Below are 20,421 nucleotides of genomic sequence, written 5' to 3' on the forward strand. Positions count from 1 at the left end.
ACAATGACATGGGGAATACTACCAGAGCCAGTGACCTGAATACACATTCAAGGTCCATCACCCAAAATGTATGGTCTCATTCTTAATTGTTACAATGAGTGGATCAACTGGTGGAAATTGTCAAAACGGAAACAAGAACATATGAAATAAGAGGAACAGTGCATTACTTCTGTGAGTTTTATTGTGATCAGCTGTGTTATAGATAACAGCTCAGCATGAACAACCCTGTAGTTAGGTGGGAAATGAGACACGAAATACTGAGTGGCACTCCAGCAAAAACAAAACAAAAAAAGGCATCATCGTTTGGTGTTCCTGCATCTGGCTGACTCAGAGGCAACATCTCAAAAAGTTGTGGTCAGTCTCTCATTTCCCAGCCAGCTGCTCGTACAGCTTGGGGACGTAGTCGTCCCACTCCGCCTGGTAGCAGGTGCCTGCCACGGGGGCCCTCAGCCCGTACTTCTGCCGGAAACTCTTGATCTGGAACTTTCCGCGGTTGTCCCCGCAACGGTTGGTGAGGATGGCCTCACTGCAGGAGAGGCTGGAAGCCTGCTCGTACACCAGCCAGACATAGCGATGGAGCCCTGACAAACACAGAAGAACAGCAGGTTTCTTTGGTGGTTTCAAACCAGTGTTAGGTGTAGAATGTTTTGGGACTGTAGTCTGGTCCTACCTGTGCCTTTGGGAGGGCCAGAGCCCACGTAGTCAGACAGGACACACCCACTGGACACATCATTTCCCTTCATGTTCACTACCAGGAAGTGATGCCACTCTCTGAGGGGAAAGGGGGTTCACTAGGTTAGGTCTCCTCCAACATGGGAAGGTGGCTGTTTTGACTCAACCCAGGCATGCATAGCCACACCTAATCATACATCGAGAGGCCCAGTGGAATATCTTGCATTTGAGGCCAAAATTGCCCTGCTCACAGTATACCTGAATTTGGGGTCTTTTCTTCTTGGTGCATCAGGGTCTGTCAGAGCCAAGGTGTACAGCTTACTGGAGTCACTGCCTTCCCACTGCACGAATGTGGGGCAACTCTGCACCTGAGGGCAAACGAGGACATGTAGTTTACCGGGTTACTGTGTTACTCAACTTTGAATACATTTTAAACACATCCACCGCAGGTAACATAGCAGAATCTATTGAAGATGACAATGCAACATTACGTGACTGCATGGCGTTGCACGCGTCTGTAATGGATGTGGGTCAATACAAGCTAGCCTGAACGGGGTAAATGCCGTAGAGCTAGCTAAATAATAGCATAGCTTGCGTTGTGCTTTAGGGATCAGCAACAATCAGTGTTGGGGGTAACGCGTTAAAAAAAGTAACGCAATAATAGCCAATATGCATAACATTTCGGTAGTAGGCTATTTAACCCGCAGTAACGCATTTGAACCCGAAATTAATATGACGGTTAGTCTAACGGTACCTGGGTAGGCGTGAGTACTTTCCCCAACTCGTCGATTTCAAGGGAGCCATACTTGACGGATAAGGCATGTGCAGGTCTCTCCTCCACCTCCTGCAGAGCAAGAGGTCCGTTCCACTGACCAAGATCCATTGGCATTTTGATCTAAGACAGCTCGACACACTAGAAAGCAAAGCTTTAATGTTATGCAGTTTCTAGAACACAGAATGAGATCCCTGGTCGTACACCAAGGGGCGCTATGGGACTACAAATGGAACAGTGAACCAATCGCGCTCGCAGAAATATTGTATTAATATTGGGTACTGTAGTTGTTCTACTTGCCAATCATTGACTAGCCGCAAACACATTAACAGTTATGCCCTGTCCTGCCCCTGCGCTGTAAAAGCGCCCTCATCCCAAGCACAGATCTGGTGCACACTGATGTTCATATTTTGACATTATTTAGATTTGCTGCCCTCTGCTCTAATGTTTTCGAAATGATTAAAGTGAACTTGACTGGCGCTTCCTTTGCGCACATGACGCGTAGACAGAAAGTTACTGTACCTTTAAGAAGGTAAGTGTTGGGTGTGGTTTGTTTCCGGATGAACGTGTGAACGTAAACAGGTATGTGTAGGGAAAGTCTAGCATTTCAGGAGAACCTACCAAATAGGCTAATGAATGCCGGTGGCTACCGATGGACAGGCCTAAGTTACGGATAGTAGTGTAATGGGTTTCAGACCCTCTTAGCCAACTGTGAATCGAACCTCTTGGTTCGCGAGTCAGACAGGTGTACAGAAAATCTTTTTGTGTACTTCGAAATCAGGTAGCCTATGTAGGCAAAGAGTAAAAACATGAAGGCATTCGCTATTGCAATCTTTTTACTTTTATTAATGTATTGGACAGGTGAGTCTCAATTTTTAGTAGATGTAAAATATTTACTGCCTTAACATCCAATTCCAACGATAATCAAAATTCACCTGCTGAGTCTGTTACATGAATTCTTACTCTGTTCCGCCCCCATGTTTGTGCGGCAGTTTCAGTCAAAGGCGCGGGTGAAACTCTTGGAAATCTGGGAGAGAGTGCTCTACTTCCGTGTTACAGCCTCGGGAATAATACACCCGCATCCTTCACACAATGGTCGAAGGATGGACAGCTTCTCCTGACCCGTGATCATACGAAAGTTTTGAACCAAGCTGCCCAGCGTTTTTCCATATTGGACAATGGCTCTCTGGAGATTCGGTCAACTGCCCTGTCTGATCAGGGCATGTACGGCTGCGATTCGCAGTATGTTGGCAGCCACGTTCAATCAAGTGTTGCATTGCACGTAGTCAGTAAGTAACTTTTCTCCTACCATAGACAAATGTGTCCAGAACATTTTTGGAATGTAGATGTCTGAATGGGAGCTTTGAAACTGGTTCCACAAGACTGCTTGGGGCAGTAGCCATAAAGCCCAACCTAACTCAATGATACTAAAGAAATATAACTGTAGCCTGCTCTTGAACGAGCTGTTGCGCTTTACTGCTGAGCGACAGGCAGGCCATAGTCTATACAGTTACTAGCTCACAGCTACACTCAATGTGCCAGTGCTGTGCTTTATACTGGGATGGATAGCAAATGCATGGGCAGATGGGGCTTCACTGTCAGTGACTTCTCGGTACTTCCTAGGTGGACCCCTAAACGTGACCGCAGTCGTCAGACCAGTATCTCTGCGGCTGCCCAATGGGACGCAGGTCGTGTACAGGGGCTCCAACGTGTCCATGAACTGCTCCAGCCAGTCATTCCCCGCCCAGAACCTGTCCTGGAGCTTCCATGGGGCCTCCCAGGTCCAGGGCTGGGGGGCATGGCTGGACTTGAAACTGGACGACATCCAGCCTAGCGCCCAGGGGGAGTACACGTGCACTGCCAGGAACGCACTCTCCCAGAAGGCGGTCAGCTGGAGCGCGCTGCTCCTCGTATACTGTAGGTAACCAGGAAGAGTAACCTCTGTAACCGAGACGGTGGGTGACAGCGCTTTGTCACCAGACAGGGATTTCACCACTTCCTTCTGTGTCAGTACTTTCTTTGTTGAACGAATGACTTCCTAGTTTGACGTTTTGTTCTTATTGAATTCAGCACAGTTGTAGCTGGCTCTTACCTTGTTGTGTACAGTGTCAAAGTCTGCCTTCTCCTCACCCATTCATCCATGTGTCTCCCTCAACCATTCATCCATGTGTCTCCCCCACCCTCACCCATTCACCAACATGTCTCCCCCAGACGCACCAGACAGACACCCAGAGTGTTCGTGGAGTTTGGAAGAGGACCCCTCCCAAGTCCTGTTCAACTGCAGCTGGTTCGGGGCCTACCCCACCCCCACGCTGCTCTGGGGGGACAGCCAGGACGTGGGCGGGGGGGCGGTGGAGGGAGACCTGCTGGTGTCTCAAGAGGCCGACAGTCTGGTCCTGAGGAGGAACAGGTCGCAGCTCCACGAGGGGCTGACGCTGAAGTGTAACGGCCACCACCAGACTCTGCCCGCACGGGGGGAAAAGGCCTGCTCCTTCACCCTCAGTAAGTGCCCCTGTAGTGAGCTGGAGATGTTGTTGTTGTTGTTGGAGCTGAGGAGTGTTGGATGGGCCCCGCTACGGTCTGCAGGGCTTCTAAAAACATGGGCATTCGTGAAATGCCGTGTGACTTGCTGGGGCCACGTCCAGAACTAACAATCCCTTCCCTACTTTTTTTACATAACAAAAGAAACAATGTCTATGGACCAGACGATGTCTTATCGACCAGATAACAGCTAAGCAAACAGTGAGACGGTGTCCACAAATGTGCAAGCTACAGCCTCACCCACCCGTGGCCATTCTGAGCTCCCATCTGTCTAACAGAGGACAGATTGCAGTTTAAACGGATCCATAGCCAGGCATTGAACCCTGTCTTCCCTCCCCCTCCTCTCCTCCCTTCCCTTAGGGTCTCCTTACCCTAAAGGAGACCCCATGGCCGTGGGCTTGAAAGGCACCAGCGTGACGCTCACCTGCTCAGAGGACAGCTCCCTCCCTCCGGCCCGAACCACCTGGAAGAGGACAGCCGAGCAGCTGGACGTGGTCCCAGGCCCCAAGTACCAGGTCACCCAGCAGGGCCCCGTGTTCAGCCTCACCATAGTGAACCTCACCCAGCAGGACGAGGGCCTGTACTTCTGCAGGAGCGAGAACCCCCTCATGGTCCGTGAGATGGAGGTATACCTCACCGTCAAGAGTAAGTGGCCGGGGATGGGGGTGGAGGAGGAGGGTGTGGGTGTGTTTGTTTGTATTGTGAGGTGTGGAATCCGAATTTGACAGAATTCACTTTTATGACTTCATGCTGGAAACCGGGGCTCCATCTCCATGACTACAATGGAGACCAGTAATGGAGACTCTTCCAGACTGTACAGTACTGCCCAGAAATCTTTGGCATCCAAGATCTTCTCCATGAATATTGTCTTATATTTGGTTGTTATGTCTACTGTATTTGTGCAGCGGTATACAAGTGCTATTTTGTGAAAAATCTTTGTTTAAGTATTTTCATTGAATTATTTCCTAGAGCATTTTTGCTTTACTTTCTTTAATCGTGCCTAAGACTTTTGCACAGTACATATGAACGTGAGTGAGCTTAACGAGGTGAACACGCCAGACTGAGATAAGCCTCCACCACAGCCTGGTGCATGCCCCACCTCTGGAACGTTGTCTAACCTGTTGTGCTAGCTGTACGCAGGTGAATAGTGCTACCCATGTCCAGCAGTGAAGCATGTTGGGGCTGTTGTTTTCTCCACAGCGACCTTGGCATCCACAGGAGTCGTCATGGGGACTTTCCTGGCCATTCTCATCATAGGGCTGGGCATTGTCGTCGCCAAATCGATGTACTCCAGCCGTGACAGAATTTGCCTGGGTAAGATTGGAGGGGTTTGTGAAGGTTTTTATTTCACCGTAATTGTCTGTGGGGCCGGTCCTTCCTATAGGCGACATAGGCAGGGGGGCGGCATGAAGAGGGGGGCGTCATTTTCCCAGTGCATCCAGTAATTAACCCTCCCGCACTACCAGCAGAGGGTGCTAACCTCGCCACGTCCCGGGGGGGGGGGGGGGGGGGGGGGGGACGCTGGTGATAAATCTTGCCTAGGGCGCCAAATGTGCTATGACCCAGGGGTGCCGTATGGGGGGGGGGGGGGGGGGGGGGGGAGTTAGGACAATTCGTTTTTTTTCATGGGGCCCAACATTCCTGGTGGCGCCCCTGCTAGGACCGGTACTGATTGTCTGCTTGGGAATATCCAAACTACGGTTGAATATTCCAGAAGGGTCACGTCATAATGATGATTATAGAATGATACATGGTATAGGCGATTTACACAATAATATTCAAATCATTTGGAGCTCTCATTAACATACAGCACACTGGATTTTGGGATGTCATCTCACTATTGTCATTCTCTTCTTCACAGCTCATGGATTCGGGTGAGTGTCTCGTTCCTCCGTACACATTACAAGCTGCAGGACCATAACAAAAAGGCATTGAGCAACTTGTCTTCCACAAGAAAGAAGGGCGGCGTCAGGGCCGTGCGTGTCTTCCAGGTACTCACCGAGTGGGCTTTCTGTTCCAGGAGGATGGAGGAGGAGAGGGGGGACGTGCTGAGCCTGGTGGAATCAGACGAGGAGGAGATTTTCCACGACACGGTGCCCAGACTCCCCCCGTTAGCGAACGGACAGAACACCACACTCGTCGAGATACACCGCATTCCCTCCAGTGAGTAGCTAGCTGCTTGGTACTCTGTAGGCACGCCAGTGACGAATGCTACCCACTTTCCATTTGCCCGACGTTGGACGTGTTTGAGTTCGTTAATTGAATTAATTGTATCTTGGATCGTCTTTTTTTCGTTTGTATTTTGACCTCTTGTTGATGTGGCCGTAACACTGCAGTTCCTAATGTTCTGGAGAGCACTACTCTCATTCTGTAGTAAATATACATGGGCGTTTTTGTAAATTCTTTTGATTGTGCGTTCTGTAGTCATTTAACATTGCGTGTGTCCTCATTTGATTCTAGAATCCAGTTTGAACTGCTTGATCTTTTTTCCAGGTGACCACGACGACACAGAAACTGTTGGTGACTATGACGATCAAGATTCAGGGAGGCAATCCAACACAAACATACAAGAGGACCATGTGGATCTTGTAACATTTTAAGTGGTGGACGTTTTTAGACAAAAAAAGGTTATCTTTTTAAAAGCATATCAAACCAAACCCCCTTCAGAAACTGTGAAGAGATTGTAATAACATGTTTGTATTTGACTGCAAAACTTCATGTTATCAGATGTAATCTTCAGGTGTGCATGTTATATTGGGCTGTTTTCTATGACTTGATGGCTTTTAAATGTCAATATCTGGAATTGTTGCATAAATTGTGTGGTCGTTTTGTTCATACTTTTTTTTATGGGGGGGGGCATGGTAAGTTCAAGGGAATGCAGGAAAGAATGTATGTAAGTGAACCCATTTTAGGGTTATAAAAAATAAAACATCAAAAGCCTTCCTTTTTTTTGTGCATAGTGACAATACAGAAACACAAAGAACAGCATACATTATATTGGTACATCAGTACACTAAAACACACAGAGAAACAACTACAGATCAGATGACTGGTTTGGTAAACAACTGTGACCCACCTTTTGCACCACGACCATGTGGAGGAGACATAAAAGTGTACCTTACAGACATGGAAGGATGGCTGTCCTTGTAGCCATTCTTGTTTGTGGAGGAAATACTTGGCTTGCAGAGTAAAAAGGTTTTCAACAAATTCCAAAGTCTGGTTCACAGGGTTCTCATATTAAAAGAGAAAATGCTTTGCAGTAACAATACGATGATTCAAAAAGATAATAATGTAAGTTGTTAAGAAACGTTGGTCTTATCACATTCAAAAAAGAGATGCAACATTGTTTCATCTGTGTCGTCACAAAAGGAACAAGCAGAGCTTATGTCAGTATAGGCTATTTTGCTATGTTGACATTCACTGGATATATTTTATGTCGAATTGTGAAGTGAACCCCCTTCACCTTATTTGTGGTACAGTTAGGTAACATCCAAGCTTTTTACGAGTCCTGAACCAAAGATCCCCAGTAGAATTTCCTACTAGGTGGTATTCTTTTTAGGAATTGAAAGATCTGGCGAATATGTTTATTATCAAACTGTCTATCAAATCAATCCCATTCAAAAGTAATATATGTTGTGTTGCATTGTCCATACCCAAAGAAAGGTGACATTTGATAAATTGGACAAACCCCTTAGGCCGGGATAGCTTTAGTGAGTGAGTTAAATTTCCCAAATGGGACTGGGAGGCCATGACGTGACAGAAATTGTTCATACGTCAGTATGGTGCCAGATCTATCAAACAAAGAAATTATATTATGAAGGCCATTCTTAAACCATCTAAAGAAAAACAGGCCTATTATCGGCCTCCTCTAACCATGTGGCCCTATATCTTATAAAGGCCCCTTTAGCTAAATCCAAGTACAACTCGTCAAGTTGCAAGCTGATGTTTTTAATTTCTACCTTTTCTTCATCAGTAATATTCTCCTTAGACAACTCTATTCAACTTTATTATTTTAAGGAACTGTCTCTAATTGATTTATAGTGGTTTTAATAATTGTACACCCCTTAATGGCAATATATCTTGTTTTGTGTTTAAAGAACTCCCATTTTTGTTTACATCCCTCACCTAAGTCTGAGAATAATTCAGTTATCAAATATTTAACAATATTGTTACAGTTTTCATATTTTAGTAAGTTATTATTCATCTTCCAATAACCTCGTAATAGTGGAGTGTCCTTCTGTCTGCCCAGTTGAATTGTTATCAACTTATGATCAGATAGTGGTGCGAATTAATGTAAGACTTCCTATGCAAAATGCATAGTGTATTGGGAAATCCCCAAAAGATTAATTCTTGATTTAAGTTTTATGTTTTTGTTTGAGCGGGTGAAGTTCATTAGATCAGGGTTTACAAAAAACGCCACATGTTTACCAGAGAAAGGGCAGAACACGGGGACAAAACATCACAAACCTTTATTCTCAGGTCAAGGGACGTCAGAACAGAGAACGTACTGCAATAGAAAACAAGAGCACGTGCGTCAAGGGAGCCAATTGGAACGACTTTTAGGGTTAGACGTCTTTTCCAGGAAACCAGCAGCATTTTTCGCATTTGACATATTTTCCATCGTAACATACGAATGTAACCTCAATTCGGGTTCAGTCTTGTAAGTGGTAGGGGGATGCTCTCGCTTTCTTCTATTGTATAAAGATATACAGTCAAAACGACTTGTTTTTTTTCGTAGCATAGAAGGCTTATCCTCTTCGGAGCAACTCCTTACTCGGATCGAACAGTAAGAAGTAGGAAGTGAACCGTACTAATAAAGAATGTAATAAACTGCTGTCAACAGCAATAATGTGTTCGTCGGAGGAAAAGATTGAGCAACGTCCTACATGTAAGTCACATTTTCATGTTGAAATGGTTTGAATTCTATTAAAGGCCAACATTAGAAATCTAACGATCTAGTGTATTTGTATGGTAAACCATGGTGTATGGGGAAACGCATTTTTTGCTGTCCTCAAATGCTCAACTCCTGTTTCACGTTAATGGCGCGTTTTCATCCTCTTTTAATCCAATCCCATCACACTTTAAATTTAATCGTTTCCTAATTTTCCTCTCCCCGCAGCGCCAGAAGAGTTGTTAATGGAGCTAAGGTCAGCGCATGCACCATCCCTGAACGGGCGTGCGGGCTGCGAGACGTGGAGCGTTGACTTCTCCCCAGACGGCGAGTGGTTTGCCTGGTCTATGGGACACGGCATCGTATGGCTGGTTGCGTGGCCCATTGACGCCGGGTATGTAGACTATTTATGAACAAATATATGCCAAATACATACAGTACATTACGTTTCTGAGCATTGCTACGTGTCCTAATTGGAATGTCAATGGACGTCGTATTTCAGCAAAAAAGGCCAGGACAGACCAGACAAAAAAATCACCTGTGGCCAAACAGTTTGGGGGCTCGCCTTTGGACCACGCCCACCCAGGGCGGCGTCATCAAAGGCTAATGCAGTGCCCAATGAGAGGCCGTCCAGCCTGCTCCTGGCCACAGGTTTGGATAACGGGGTGATCATGATTTGGAGCGTTGCAACTGGTAAGATGCAGTTATGTAATTGAGAACGCTGATGATAATAAATAGAACATCCATACTGCGTGAGTACGTGAATACAAAAAATATTGTATTAAGTCTTGGGTTTCGTTTCCAGGTCGCCATCTCTATGACCTCAAAGGCCATGATGGCATAGCCAGAGAGCTGGTGTTCCCTCCCAACGGAAAGCTGACCCTAATTTCTTCCTCACGAGACAAAACCCTAAGGATATGGGATCTAAACCACAAAGGTTATTCATCGCTCTGTCCTTTTATATTTTACGCTATGAGGCATGGATAATATTGACGTTTTTCGGCAAATCAAGTCTGTCATCGCCAACGCTTGACAAATGAGTGTGTTTCTCCTGGTGCATCCTGGGTGGGTTGAGCTCAGTGGTAGCAAGAAGTTGCAGGTTAAAATCCCCCCCATCCCCGGTACATTGCTTCAGTTCAAAGCTCATGCAAAGTAAACCCATTTTGACTACATCGTCACCTAGAAATGCTCTTCTCCTCCTCGTCACTCAGGTAAGAAGGCCCACGTCCTCTCTGGACACAAAGACTGGATCAGCAGCTGCTGTGTGTCACCTGACTGCAGCATGATCGCATCCGTCGGCAGGTTTGACAGGGTAAGCCGCATGCCTGGACACGCCAGCAATCAGTGTGAACCAGAGCCGCTCTTAACGTTCTCCCCCCCCCCCCCCCCCCCCCCCAGATGGTGTGCCTGTGGAGCCTCAGGTCCTACACTTTCATCAGGACTCTCAGTGTCTTCTTCAAGACCTTCTTCCTGCTCGTGTCGTGCGACTTCTCCCCGGACGGGGCGCTGCTCGCCACCGCGGCCTTCGGAGGCGCCAGCTGGTGGATCGACCTGTGGGACCCCTACACCGGAGAGAAGCTGGCCTCGCTGGTGTACGCGCAGCGCACACCGCGCAGTCCTACTGCGGGACAACACTACACTGTAGCACTAACAACACCGCACTGTCCTACTGTGGGACAACACTACACTGTAACACTAACAACACTGCAGTCGTACTGTGGAACAACACTACACTGTAACACTAACAACACCGCACTGTCCTACTGTGGGACAACACTACACTGTAACACTAACAACACTGCAGTCGTACTGTGGAACAACACTACACTGTAACACTAACAACACCGCACTGTTCGACTGTTGAACAACACTCCACTGTAACACTACACTGTAACACTACACTGTAACACTAACAACACTGCGTCCTCACAGTGCAGTCACACTGTCGTTTACCTCCACCGTAATACGGCGACGGTAGCCACGTCACGGTTTAACCTCCAGCGCTAAGCTAGCTCCCGCTCGTGTTTGTCCGCAGGGACGACTGCATCCACGGGCAGAACCAGATCTCCGCTCTGCAGTTTTCCCCCGACGGCCTGCACCTGGCTGTCGTCACCGACAGGTGAGACGTCCGCCTGCCTGGCACCTTGTTGACGGTGGGGAGTCAGGTGGCTGAGCGGTGAGGGAGTCGGGCTAGTAATCTGAAGGTCGCCAGTTCGATTCCCGGCCGTGTCAAATGACGTTGTGTCCTTGGGCACGGCACGTCACCCTACTTGCCTCGGGGGGAATGTCCCTGTGCTTACTGTAAGTCGCTCTGGATAAGAGCGTCTGCTAAATGACTAAATGTAAATGTAGACGTCGGGGCCCCTCCGCCCAGGAGCGTTCAGCGCCGTGTCCCTGTTGACTGGCCGCTCTTCTGGTTTCAGGGCGGTGTGCGTCTGGGAGCTGGGCCAGGAGGACATGCTGCTGAACACCAAGGGGCAACACGCCACCAACGGACTGTGCTGCAGCTTCCACCCACAAGGAGGGGTCGTCGCCATGGGGTAAATGTTGTCTTGGATTGCGTCCCTCCTCCGTAGGATGAGTCTCCAGAATGCATCCAGCGATATTGTAGTCTGTGAGGTCGTTGTTGGTCTGTCGTAGTTTGGACAGGTCGAACTTGTGCTCCGTCTTTGCAGCTTTTACAAGTACATCCTCCTCAGAGCAAGGTTTCTGCCCAACCTTTTATCCAACCCTCATTGTGACTAACCGGATTTATCTTAGAACCATTTCATTAATGTAACCTGAAACCTAAATGGTTCCTAAACCTAAGATAAATCCGGTTTGTCACAATGAGGCTAGCTCTCCAGGATTAAAGTTGCAGCCCCATTGAAGAGAATCCAAAAAGTATGTTTTTTACTCTCAGAGAGCACCTACTGGACACCTACTGGTCTTCTGTAAAGGGAACCCTCACAAGCCTGTGTTGTTACAGGACCCGGGATGGCCACGTGAGGTTCTGGAAGGTTCCGCTCAAAGTACCCAGCCTGGTCCATCTCTGCCGCTCTGCCCTGCGCCTCTCCATCTCTACACAGCAGGTACAGGCACTGCCCATTCCACGCAGGATCCTCGATTACCTCACCTACCGGAACATTCCCAACGTCTTCAACGAGCCCATCTGGGACTCCTGAGCAGGAAGAACCTGTATTCTCGAGAGGCAGACGTTGCCCAGGCTAGTCGGATGTGTACATTTTGTGATTTATTATGTTTTAATTGTCAGGGAGGAGTCTCTAATGATGTGACTTAACAGGGTCAGGCGTGAGAATGTAAAGCTGGATTTCTGCACTGCTATTGATTGTATTTCAGAGAATTCTATTTTTTGTTTGAGATTTTATATGTTCAGATTTTATATTTATTGTGTAAATCTAACTACAGAGTATCTAGTAAAACTACAGAGATTATAGGACCAAAAAAAGAATAAAGTTATTTATAATATTGTGTGCGTGGTAGACGTGTGCATCTGTGTTGTAATGAACCACAAAATACTGGCCTACCAAAACAATATTTTATTTCAACATAAATGTAAAAAACAAAAAGACCCAGACCCAGATCTGAAGAAGGGATATTCATATACATTTTTCTGTGTATCTCATCTTGTTTCTGTCCCTAAATTGTCAATCTGACGACTTCATGACACAGATTATCCCTCAACTACAGCGCCCCCTGTTGGGCAGCACCCTAACATCAACACATCTTTGAGCTAGGCAGCAGCTTTTCTAGAATCATCTCCAGAATACTTCTTATTCCCACCCCCACCCCCTTCCTCAGATGCAACATGCCTGAACATGTGCCCGTCTATACAGCTGTCAGCACTTACGTCGCATTAGAACCGGTTTCCGATAGGAGTAAGGAAGGATGTGTTTGGAGGGAGTCAAGACTCCATGTCCCAGGATGCAGCGGAAGGCCCGCTGTTGTCCCCCTCCCGGGCAGCAGGGGTTCTAGTAGGCCTCGCTCACCACCAGGTCCCTGACCGCCTGGAAGGCAGCCACCAGGCTGCTGAGCTGGATCTTCTCACTGGTGCCCGAGGCTAGCCGGTACCTGAGGAGCACAGCAGGAGCACAGCTCAGGATGGATGATGGCTTTTTGAAGTTTCTTTGCCATTTTCTTTCTAAATTCATTTTGTACAGCTACAGTCCATTGGGACGACTGGGTCTTGCTCCTCTTGAAAATCCCTTGTAGCCTATCCAACCCAAATAATAATCTAAACCTATGACAAATACTGTTATGGCCAAACTTACATGAGCTACTATACGTATTAGCAGCACATTTTATAAAGTAAGAATTTGAAGGAAAAAAAAAAAAGAGTAATATTGAGAGCAACGTGTCGACACACACCTTTATAAACTATCTACAAAAACAATCAAGGATTTTATGTTTTCCCCTTAGATCTATAGGGATTGGAGGCCGAGGGACCCTCCATTGTCGTTAGTGTTTATGTTTAACTCCCTCGTTATGCCCACTTACTCAATGTCAGCCAGTTTGATCAGCAGGCCTATCCGGATGGCAGGGGGGAAGTCCACTGAAAGAAAACAAACTCACTCAATTATTAATGCTGCAACAAAACACAAATCCATCCAGAAAACATCAAGTCATGCAGCCCAATGAGATGTGTCACAGAGTGCTCTTCTACTGGGAATAAAACATTTCCAAAAAGAAGTGAAGTGGCATATATGACAGAAAGAAAACAAAAAAGATGCACATTAAAAACAAACGTGTCCGCATCTTTCTGCAGCCAAACTCGCGGGTAGCCAAGCCTGCCTCTCCCTCCCTCCCTCCCTCCCTCCAGCGCCCAGCTAACGATTCCCCCTACAATGAGAACACCGGTAGCCATGGCAACCACAAGGGGTCTCCCGGGAAACCGTAGCAGGAAAAACATGTCGAGTCAGTATTCAGATGGCTGCACCACCTCCAGAAAACAGGCCTGTAGCCATAATGGAGGAGAGGAGTGGAAAGATGGAGGAGTGGAGGGGTCGAGGGCTGGAGGGAGAAAAGGGGTGTAGGAGGAGGAGGAGTGCGAGGGGTGGAGGAGTGGAGAGACGTGGGGGAGGAGTGGAGTGGATTGGGTGGAGAGATGGAGGAGTGGAAGGGTGTAGAGATGGTGGAGTGGACAACGGGAGTGGAGGAGGGGTGGAGGCGTGGAAGAGTGTGGAGGTAGAGAGGTCAAGTGGTAAAAGTGTCGTTTTAACAGGGGTGCAGGTGGAGTTCTGGTTCTGATGGTGAGAAGTAATGGTACTTCCTCCATTACCGAACGGACGCTGTCTCCCATGTCTGTGACTGTGCGTTACCAGCAGTCTGTCTGTTTCTGGGACAGTGGGAGACCAGCAGTCTGTGTGTTTCTGGGACAGTGGGAGACCAGCAGTCTGTGTGTTTCCGGGACAGTGGGAGACCAGCAGTCTGTGTGTTTCCGGGACAGTGGGAGACCAGCAGTCTGTGTGTTTCTGGGACAATGGGAGACCAGCAGTCTGTGTGTTTCTGGGACAGTGGGAGACCAGCAGTCTTTGTGTTTCTGGGACAGTGGGAGACCAGCAGTCTGTGTGTTTCTGGGACAGTGGGAGACCAGCACTGTCTGTTTCTGGGACAGTGGGACAGTGTGTATGTGTGCGTGACCAGCAGACTGTGTGTATGTGTGCGTGACCAGCAGACTGCGTGTGGAGCAGGTGACCAGGCAGCAGGTGGTGTACTCACCTCTGTGGACCAGCAGGTGAACCTCGGTCAGGATGTCCTGGAGGGCCAGACCTTTCAGAGTCTTCAGCTGGAGGATCTCTGAACAGGGAGCAGCTAAGGATGTCAATCCACGCCCCCGCTGTCGCCTCACCCGGCGACAGCATTTTCCTTCTTTCCTACTGTCCTTCCACCCACCCAACCATCCATCCATCTCCACTCTAGAGTCATCCTCATCATCTCGACCCTGGCTAGTCACCCCACTCCCAGGCTAGTCTGTGATGCCTCCAGGATGCCCCAGCAGGGGTCGAACCCAGCAGAGAGGATACGATTGTAGGCTGTGGTGAAGTCCTTGTTGAGGGCCCAGTCCAGGATATTGGCGATGTCCGAGGGGAGGGGGTGGCCGGTGCAAGTGTACACCGTGTCTCCACACACCTTCCCATAGGCCATATTGGTGCTCTGGGGGACGAATCAGAAGGCCAGGATCGTTAGGACGGTCCTTCTGACAACGAATGGTTATGTCTGTGATGGTTCATATTTCTGTTATCATCATGCTAGACGTTGAGCAGTACTTCCCCATAGCACAAAGGGAAAGTTGGATGAAAGGGGAAGAAATCGAAACGAGGAAGTGTTTGTTCGCAGGGTCTGTTTGGAAGTTTCCAGAAACAGAGTGACAGAGTTCCTGGTCCTACCTGCAGGATGTTCAGGGATCTCCTCATGTCCCCCGACGACAGCGACACCACCGCCTTCATACCGTCATCCGTGATGTCGATGCTGCACACATGTCACCGTGGACCCAAGGGCCAAACAGGGTTAAGCTACACATATATGTGTTTGTATGTGGTTATGCATGCGTTTGTAAGCAAGTCCTAACCCCAGACATTCACATGGGTTAATCCAATGAGTTCAGCAAAACTACCAACAGGTAATGGAGGACAGTAGACACACACACACCTCTCCTGCTGGATGACGTACTGGAGGCGAGGGATCATCTGTTCTTGGGACAGCGGGCCGAAGCGGAACCGGGTGCAGCGAGACTGCAGCGCTGGGATGATCTTAGACAGGTAGTTACAGATCAGACAGAAACGCACGTTCTCCGTGAACTTCTCAATGACTGCGACCGGAGGGAGAGAGGTAAAGAGAGAGAGGTAGAGAAATATATATATATATATATACAGAGAGATTGAGGGAGAGAGCGAGAGAGAGAAAAGAGGAGAGGGAGAATGAAATGAGATAGAGGACGAGGAAGGGGAGAACAGTAATTAACTCTGTGTAGGTAAGACATTGTTAACTTTCTCTTACAGTAGGTACTACAACAATCGACAGGTGCAATAACCATGTGATACTAAACACGTTGCAATGTAATAACCATGTGTCATAACCGTGTGGTAGTGTCTGATAACCATATAATCATGTGTTCATGGGCCATAACCACATGGGGGGTGATAACCCTGTAATCGTGGGCCATAACCACATGGGGGGGTGTGATAGCGGTGCATGGCTCCTCTCTGCCTCCTCTCCTTTCTCCCGTTGGCCGGGAGCGCTCTGCCACTCAGACGCAGCCAACAGGCCATCTGCTCAGCTGCCCATTTGGCGGCGAGCGCGCCCGCTCCGGACCAGCAGATGGTTACCTCGCCGCAATGCATTCTGGGCGTCCTGGGTCATGGCATCCGCCTCGTCCAGTATCACCAACTTGAAGCCCCTCCTGGGAATGGGAACACGCATCACTGAGCAGGCCAGGGCTGCAGTCTATTGACCGTACACTGTAGGGAGGACTGCACTGTAGGGAGGACTACACTGTAGGGAGGACTACACTGTAGGGAGGACTGCACTGTAGGGAGGACTGCACTGTAGGGAGGACTGCACTGTAGGGAGGACTGCACTGCAGGGAGGACTACACTGTAGGGAGGACTACACTGTAGGGAGGACTACACTGTAGGGAGGACTGCACTGTAGGGAGGACTACACTGTAGGGAGGACTGCACTGTAGGGAGGACTACACTGTAGGGAGGACTACACTGTAGGGAGGACTACACTGTAGGGAGGACTACACTGTAGGGAGGACTGCACTGGCAACCCATGGCAACGTACTTAAAAAAAAAAAGGGAAGCTGAATAAACATGCAGTTTCAAAACTGTCGACCAACTAAGAATGTCCCGTCTAGTGCTCTTACGACTTACGAGTAGTTGCATTTGAGCAGTAAAACATGAGAGGTGTTTGTCAAAGGTATTTCACGGGCAACTGGGACACGCAATATGGTGTGGCGTACGTACTACGCGTTGGATCCGTTATTGTGTGTGGTCGGGGGCTCACTTGAATATGGTCCTGGTGCTGGCGAAGCTGAGGATGGGGCCTCGCACCACGTCGATCCCTCTGTCGTCGGACGCGTTCAGCTGGAGGGAGACCAGCATCGTGAACGCCTGCTCACCTTACCAGATGGCGTTACTTCTGTCAACACCCCCGCCCCAGCCCCCTCCGGGAAACAATCGAGTTCCACTCAGCTCTATTGAACGTGAACGTGTCTCTGCTTACCTCCAGAACCATGGAGTTGAACTCCTTCTCCCTGTAGAGCTGCCTGGCACAGGCCAGGATGGTGGAGGTCTTGCCTGTCCCTGGAGGTCCGTAGAAGAGGAGGTGTGGAAGCTTCTCTTCACTAATGAACTTCTGGACTGGGGGGGGGGGGGGGCATGTTTAAATTCGAAGTTGTTCTATTGAGGGCAAGGTAGTTGTCAAAGGCTGTTTGGACTTAAATCAGTTGGTTGTCAAATATTTCAGCAATTTTAAACTACACTTGAGAAAAACTCGTCCTGAAACGGAGAATTATTCAAGCAGATGAATTATACACATATGTCCTGCACTTACTGGTGCTTAAAATGTCCTTGTGAGAGATCAAGTCATCGAGAGTTTGCGGTCTGTATTTCTCAACCCTGCAATGAGACAGTGACATCTTTACAGTGTTTTTAAATACCTGACAGATGTTGACAAACACAAAAAAATGCATTAAACAACCAGTCAACCCCTTTACTGTTACCTAAATGTCAACACAAAATGTTAATAGCCAAGGAATTACAAGAAATAAGGACGCTTAACTAGCAAGCAAGGTATCAAGCTAAGATATCAAGCTAACGTACTAGAGAAAATATAGATATCGCTACAGTACTACTAATACTGTCAGTAGCAGCCGTCCTCTTCTAAATTCCTAAATTGGAACATTTAACAGAATATGAACCGTAGGTAACTGTGTACATACAATTAAAACACCACAATGCTAGTATCTACAAACTTGATAAGGTCATGTGTAACATAAAAATATACTTAATATCCAATATTAGCTTATCAGTTTGGCCTATCCCCACATCGTAACATAAGCCATCTATCTAGTATAGTTTACTAGGAAAACTTCGCTCTTGACACTGCTAAGCTAGCCTGGTTTGACCATCAACTCACCATGGCAAATTTCTGGACTGCAATGGTGTTCTGCTTGTCGATGCCATGTGAATTATGTTAAATTTTATCAAACCAAATGCAAGTTAAGATAAACGAAGAGTTGACAATGTTTTGGAGCTCTATCTAAAATGCCTTGGCGCGTTGTTCTTCAACGTGTGCGTGATACGTCAGAGCCAAATCTGTCTACGTCCAATAAGGAACGGCTTCGGCTAGGGAGAATTGCATATATTATTTAACGCGCCAAATGAAATCGAGGCTCAACATTGACGTTACAAATACATTGAACACAAAAAGCCCTTTTTTGCCACCAAATGTCAGAGGGCATCACAGATGCACACTGACACTGATCAGTGCTTATAACCTATAACCAACTTAATAAATATTTGACATAAATGGTCAAAACAGCATGGGAATATGGAACAGCATTAAATTCTGAAAAGATACAATAATATCTATATATGGATAGCTATTAGTGGTTGTAGTCGAAGTCTAGTAGTGGCAGTACTACAAAATATAAGGGCTTAAAAGAAAAAAAGGAATTCAAGTCTTTAATGATAACGATTCCAGACAAGACCGGTTAAGGCTGTGAGAAAAGGTGTGACCCGTTAGGGCTGCGTAGGACCGAAACAAACGAGCCTTTTCAACTCAGCTAGACACAATGCTGGTTGATATCTCTGCAGGTGACACTAAGGAAATGTCAGAAAAATGTTAGACCAGTGACCAGCGGGCTCATTGAAGGTGACACGCTCGTGTACTGCCCTGGATGCCCGCTATTTGTTTACCTCCCGCCCACCAACAAAAGAGCACAAACTGTCACAAGGCATAACTCAGGTAAAGTTGTAGGGCGTTCTCGTCCATCTGAACACGAGTTAACCAATGAAAACCCGCAGTACAGTTTGTCTGAAGTGTGTGCTCAAGTGGCATGAAGCATGTGTGTGTGAGAGAGAAAGAGAGACTAGCTGAAATTGTCTGTGTCAGGTTAAATAATGTATCGTAAAGTAGCCTAGACAATACCCTACCCTAGACGACCCCAAAAAATAGTAGCCTCCTATAATTTACATCTGAAAATATATTTCATTCGATGTTGTATGGGAAACTGGCATGTGAGTTCTGGATTGCTGCTCATAACAAGGGTTCAGGTTCGACAACAGCAAAAAAAAGCACGCATTTTCAATCGCCGCACTGATACGCATCTCGCGAGATCTCACTCAGCATCTCGGTGGTGCCTCTCCTCCTGTTCCCCTCGACCGTGCGGTGCTGCTGCTGTGGATTTGATTGACAGGAAACATGTCGGTGTGGTTGGAGCGAACCTGGATGCAGCTGCCAGCTCAGGAGACGGGGAGTACCTGCGCCCAGATCACATATCACCTTTAAAATGACAATGCGTCGCTCGCTAACAAGCGATCCGTTGGTGACGAAGCGTTGAACAGCTTGTTACATCTTTTCAAAATGAACAACCGCTAACTGGATTGAGCTAATTCAAGCGCTCTGCTCAGATTTGTGTGTCTGCCTGTGCATCTTCATAGTGTGTGTGATATCGTCTCAGCATCAACACTCAATCAGAGACACCTTGATGAAACACCAGGAAATACGAGGACTGCTGCAATGGATTCGTCTCACACATCTCAAGTCTCGTATATAAACCCTTCATACTACAATATGTCATCACACCTTGGTTGGCATTTTGCAGCTTCTTCTATCTGATGGGGTTTTCCACTTTTAGGTTCGGTGTAGAATTTTTGTAAGTGCAGATAAAAAATTAACGACCACTGAGGGCAAACTATGGACGAAGAGAATATGACAAAAAGCGAAGAGCAGCATCTTAGTTTGGAAAAAGCCTTGCAACAGTGCGAGTTGGTGCAGAACATGATAGACATTAGTATCTCCAGTTTGGAGGGGTTACGAACCAAATGTGCCACATCCAACGACTTGACACAGAAAGAAATACGGACGTTGGAGGTAAGCGCAAATGACACACAGTTACAACCCAAATCAGTATGACATGTAGGCTACTAGGCTATTTATGCCACATGTCAATGTGCACAGTATTAAGTGGTTGGGCTGTGAGATGGTTGTCTATCTATATTACTGCAATAAGGTTGTAGACTTAGTGTTGAACAGCTATCTGTTTGGTTCAGGGTAATAAATCTAGCAGCAGAAGCTGCAGCGAGCTGCAGAGAGCTTGCGCATTCTGCAGGTGGTGTAGAGAAGGTGGATCAACCATTCTTCTCCATCACAATTCTCCCTTTAAACGCCGAGGCCTACACACTCTTTGTTTACGATTCATTACTCTCCCTGCGCGTCTGTCAACGGCACGGCAACTAGTAGGCTATACACAAGTGTGTATTAGCGAAATTGCTTCAAAATATTGTGATCCGTTTAATTGGCCCACAGGGAATTCCGT

The 20,421-nt window shown here is 47.4% G+C and overlaps 5 protein-coding genes across 5 annotated transcripts in view; 3 read left to right on the forward strand and 2 right to left on the reverse strand.

Moving 5' to 3' along the window:
• Positions 1–163: 163 nt before the first annotated feature.
• Positions 164–1,884, reverse strand: pebp1 (phosphatidylethanolamine binding protein 1). Its single transcript, XM_047052008.1, has 4 exons — positions 1,427–1,884; positions 931–1,040; positions 671–771; positions 164–581 (listed from the first exon to the last, which is right to left on the reverse strand). The coding sequence occupies exons 1-4, from the start codon at positions 1,559–1,561 to the stop codon at positions 364–366; spliced, it is 564 nt and encodes a 187-aa protein (XP_046907964.1). The 5' UTR covers positions 1,562–1,884; the 3' UTR covers positions 164–363.
• A 103-nt stretch (positions 1,885–1,987) lies between these two features.
• Positions 1,988–6,925, forward strand: vsig10 (V-set and immunoglobulin domain containing 10). Its single transcript, XM_047052002.1, has 9 exons — positions 1,988–2,305; positions 2,437–2,733; positions 3,068–3,361; positions 3,656–3,946; positions 4,346–4,630; positions 5,186–5,299; positions 5,847–5,859; positions 6,006–6,148; positions 6,479–6,925. The coding sequence occupies exons 1-9, from the start codon at positions 2,254–2,256 to the stop codon at positions 6,583–6,585; spliced, it is 1,596 nt and encodes a 531-aa protein (XP_046907958.1). The 5' UTR covers positions 1,988–2,253; the 3' UTR covers positions 6,586–6,925.
• A 1,601-nt stretch (positions 6,926–8,526) lies between these two features.
• On the forward strand, positions 8,527–12,347 carry wsb2 (WD repeat and SOCS box containing 2). Its single transcript, XM_047051997.1, has 9 exons — positions 8,527–8,873; positions 9,105–9,270; positions 9,379–9,569; positions 9,682–9,813; positions 10,088–10,188; positions 10,275–10,468; positions 10,912–10,995; positions 11,300–11,416; positions 11,845–12,347. The coding sequence occupies exons 1-9, from the start codon at positions 8,834–8,836 to the stop codon at positions 12,038–12,040; spliced, it is 1,221 nt and encodes a 406-aa protein (XP_046907953.1). The 5' UTR covers positions 8,527–8,833; the 3' UTR covers positions 12,041–12,347.
• Positions 12,348–12,395: 48 nt separating this feature from the next.
• rfc5 (replication factor C (activator 1) 5) lies at positions 12,396–18,175 on the reverse strand. The gene is made up of 11 exons (XM_047051998.1): positions 18,018–18,175; positions 17,433–17,497; positions 17,103–17,239; positions 16,884–16,963; positions 16,202–16,275; positions 15,525–15,684; positions 15,263–15,344; positions 14,900–15,029; positions 14,595–14,672; positions 13,374–13,428; positions 12,396–12,947 (listed from the first exon to the last, which is right to left on the reverse strand). Exons 1-11 carry the CDS (start codon positions 18,062–18,064, stop codon positions 12,848–12,850), a joined length of 1,008 nt encoding a protein of 335 aa, XP_046907954.1. The 5' UTR covers positions 18,065–18,175; the 3' UTR covers positions 12,396–12,847.
• A 1,097-nt stretch (positions 18,176–19,272) lies between these two features.
• ksr2 (kinase suppressor of ras 2) overlaps positions 19,273–20,421 on the forward strand; it is a 52,023-nt gene continuing 50,874 nt past the window's right edge. The window contains exon 1 of the mRNA XM_047051999.1: positions 19,273–19,976. Within this exon, the coding sequence (XP_046907955.1) occupies positions 19,800–19,976 (177 nt within the window). The 5' untranslated portion in view covers positions 19,273–19,799. The remainder of the gene's footprint in view (positions 19,977–20,421) is intronic.

This window comes from Hypomesus transpacificus, unplaced genomic scaffold (genome assembly GCF_021917145.1).
Source record: "Hypomesus transpacificus isolate Combined female unplaced genomic scaffold, fHypTra1 scaffold_192, whole genome shotgun sequence".
Classification (NCBI taxonomy): Eukaryota; Metazoa; Chordata; class Actinopteri; order Osmeriformes; family Osmeridae; genus Hypomesus; species Hypomesus transpacificus.

Coding starts and splice junctions, on each gene's coding strand:
- wsb2 (XM_047051997.1), top strand. CDS start 8,834: ATGTGTTCGTCGGAGGAAAAGATTGAGCAACGTCCTACAT. Junction 9,570..9,681: donor GATTTGGAGCGTTGCAACTG/GTAAGATGCAGT, acceptor TTTCGTTTCCAG/GTCGCCATCTCTATGACCTC. Junction 9,814..10,087: donor ATGGGATCTAAACCACAAAG/GTTATTCATCGC, acceptor CTCGTCACTCAG/GTAAGAAGGCCCACGTCCTC.
- pebp1 (XM_047052008.1), bottom strand. CDS start 1,561: ATGCCAATGGATCTTGGTCAGTGGAACGGACCTCTTGCTCTGCAGGAG. Junction 1,041..1,426: donor AAGTACTCACGCCTACCCAG/GTACCGTTAGAC, acceptor GTTTGCCCTCAG/GTGCAGAGTTGCCCCACATT. Junction 582..670: donor TGGCCCTCCCAAAGGCACAG/GTAGGACCAGAC, acceptor TGTGTTTGTCAG/GGCTCCATCGCTATGTCTGG.
- rfc5 (XM_047051998.1), bottom strand. CDS start 18,064: ATGGCATCGACAAGCAGAACACCATTGCAGTCCAGAAATTTGCCATG. Junction 17,498..18,017: donor CAGTCCAGAAATTTGCCATG/GTGAGTTGATGG, acceptor GTCTCATTGCAG/GGTTGAGAAATACAGACCGC. Junction 16,276..16,883: donor AGCACCAGGACCATATTCAA/GTGAGCCCCCGA, acceptor TCCCATTCCCAG/GAGGGGCTTCAAGTTGGTGA.
- vsig10 (XM_047052002.1), top strand. CDS start 2,254: ATGAAGGCATTCGCTATTGCAATCTTTTTACTTTTATTAATGTATTGG. Junction 2,306..2,436: donor TTTATTAATGTATTGGACAG/GTGAGTCTCAAT, acceptor TTTGTGCGGCAG/TTTCAGTCAAAGGCGCGGGT. Junction 4,631..5,185: donor GGTATACCTCACCGTCAAGA/GTAAGTGGCCGG, acceptor TTTTCTCCACAG/CGACCTTGGCATCCACAGGA.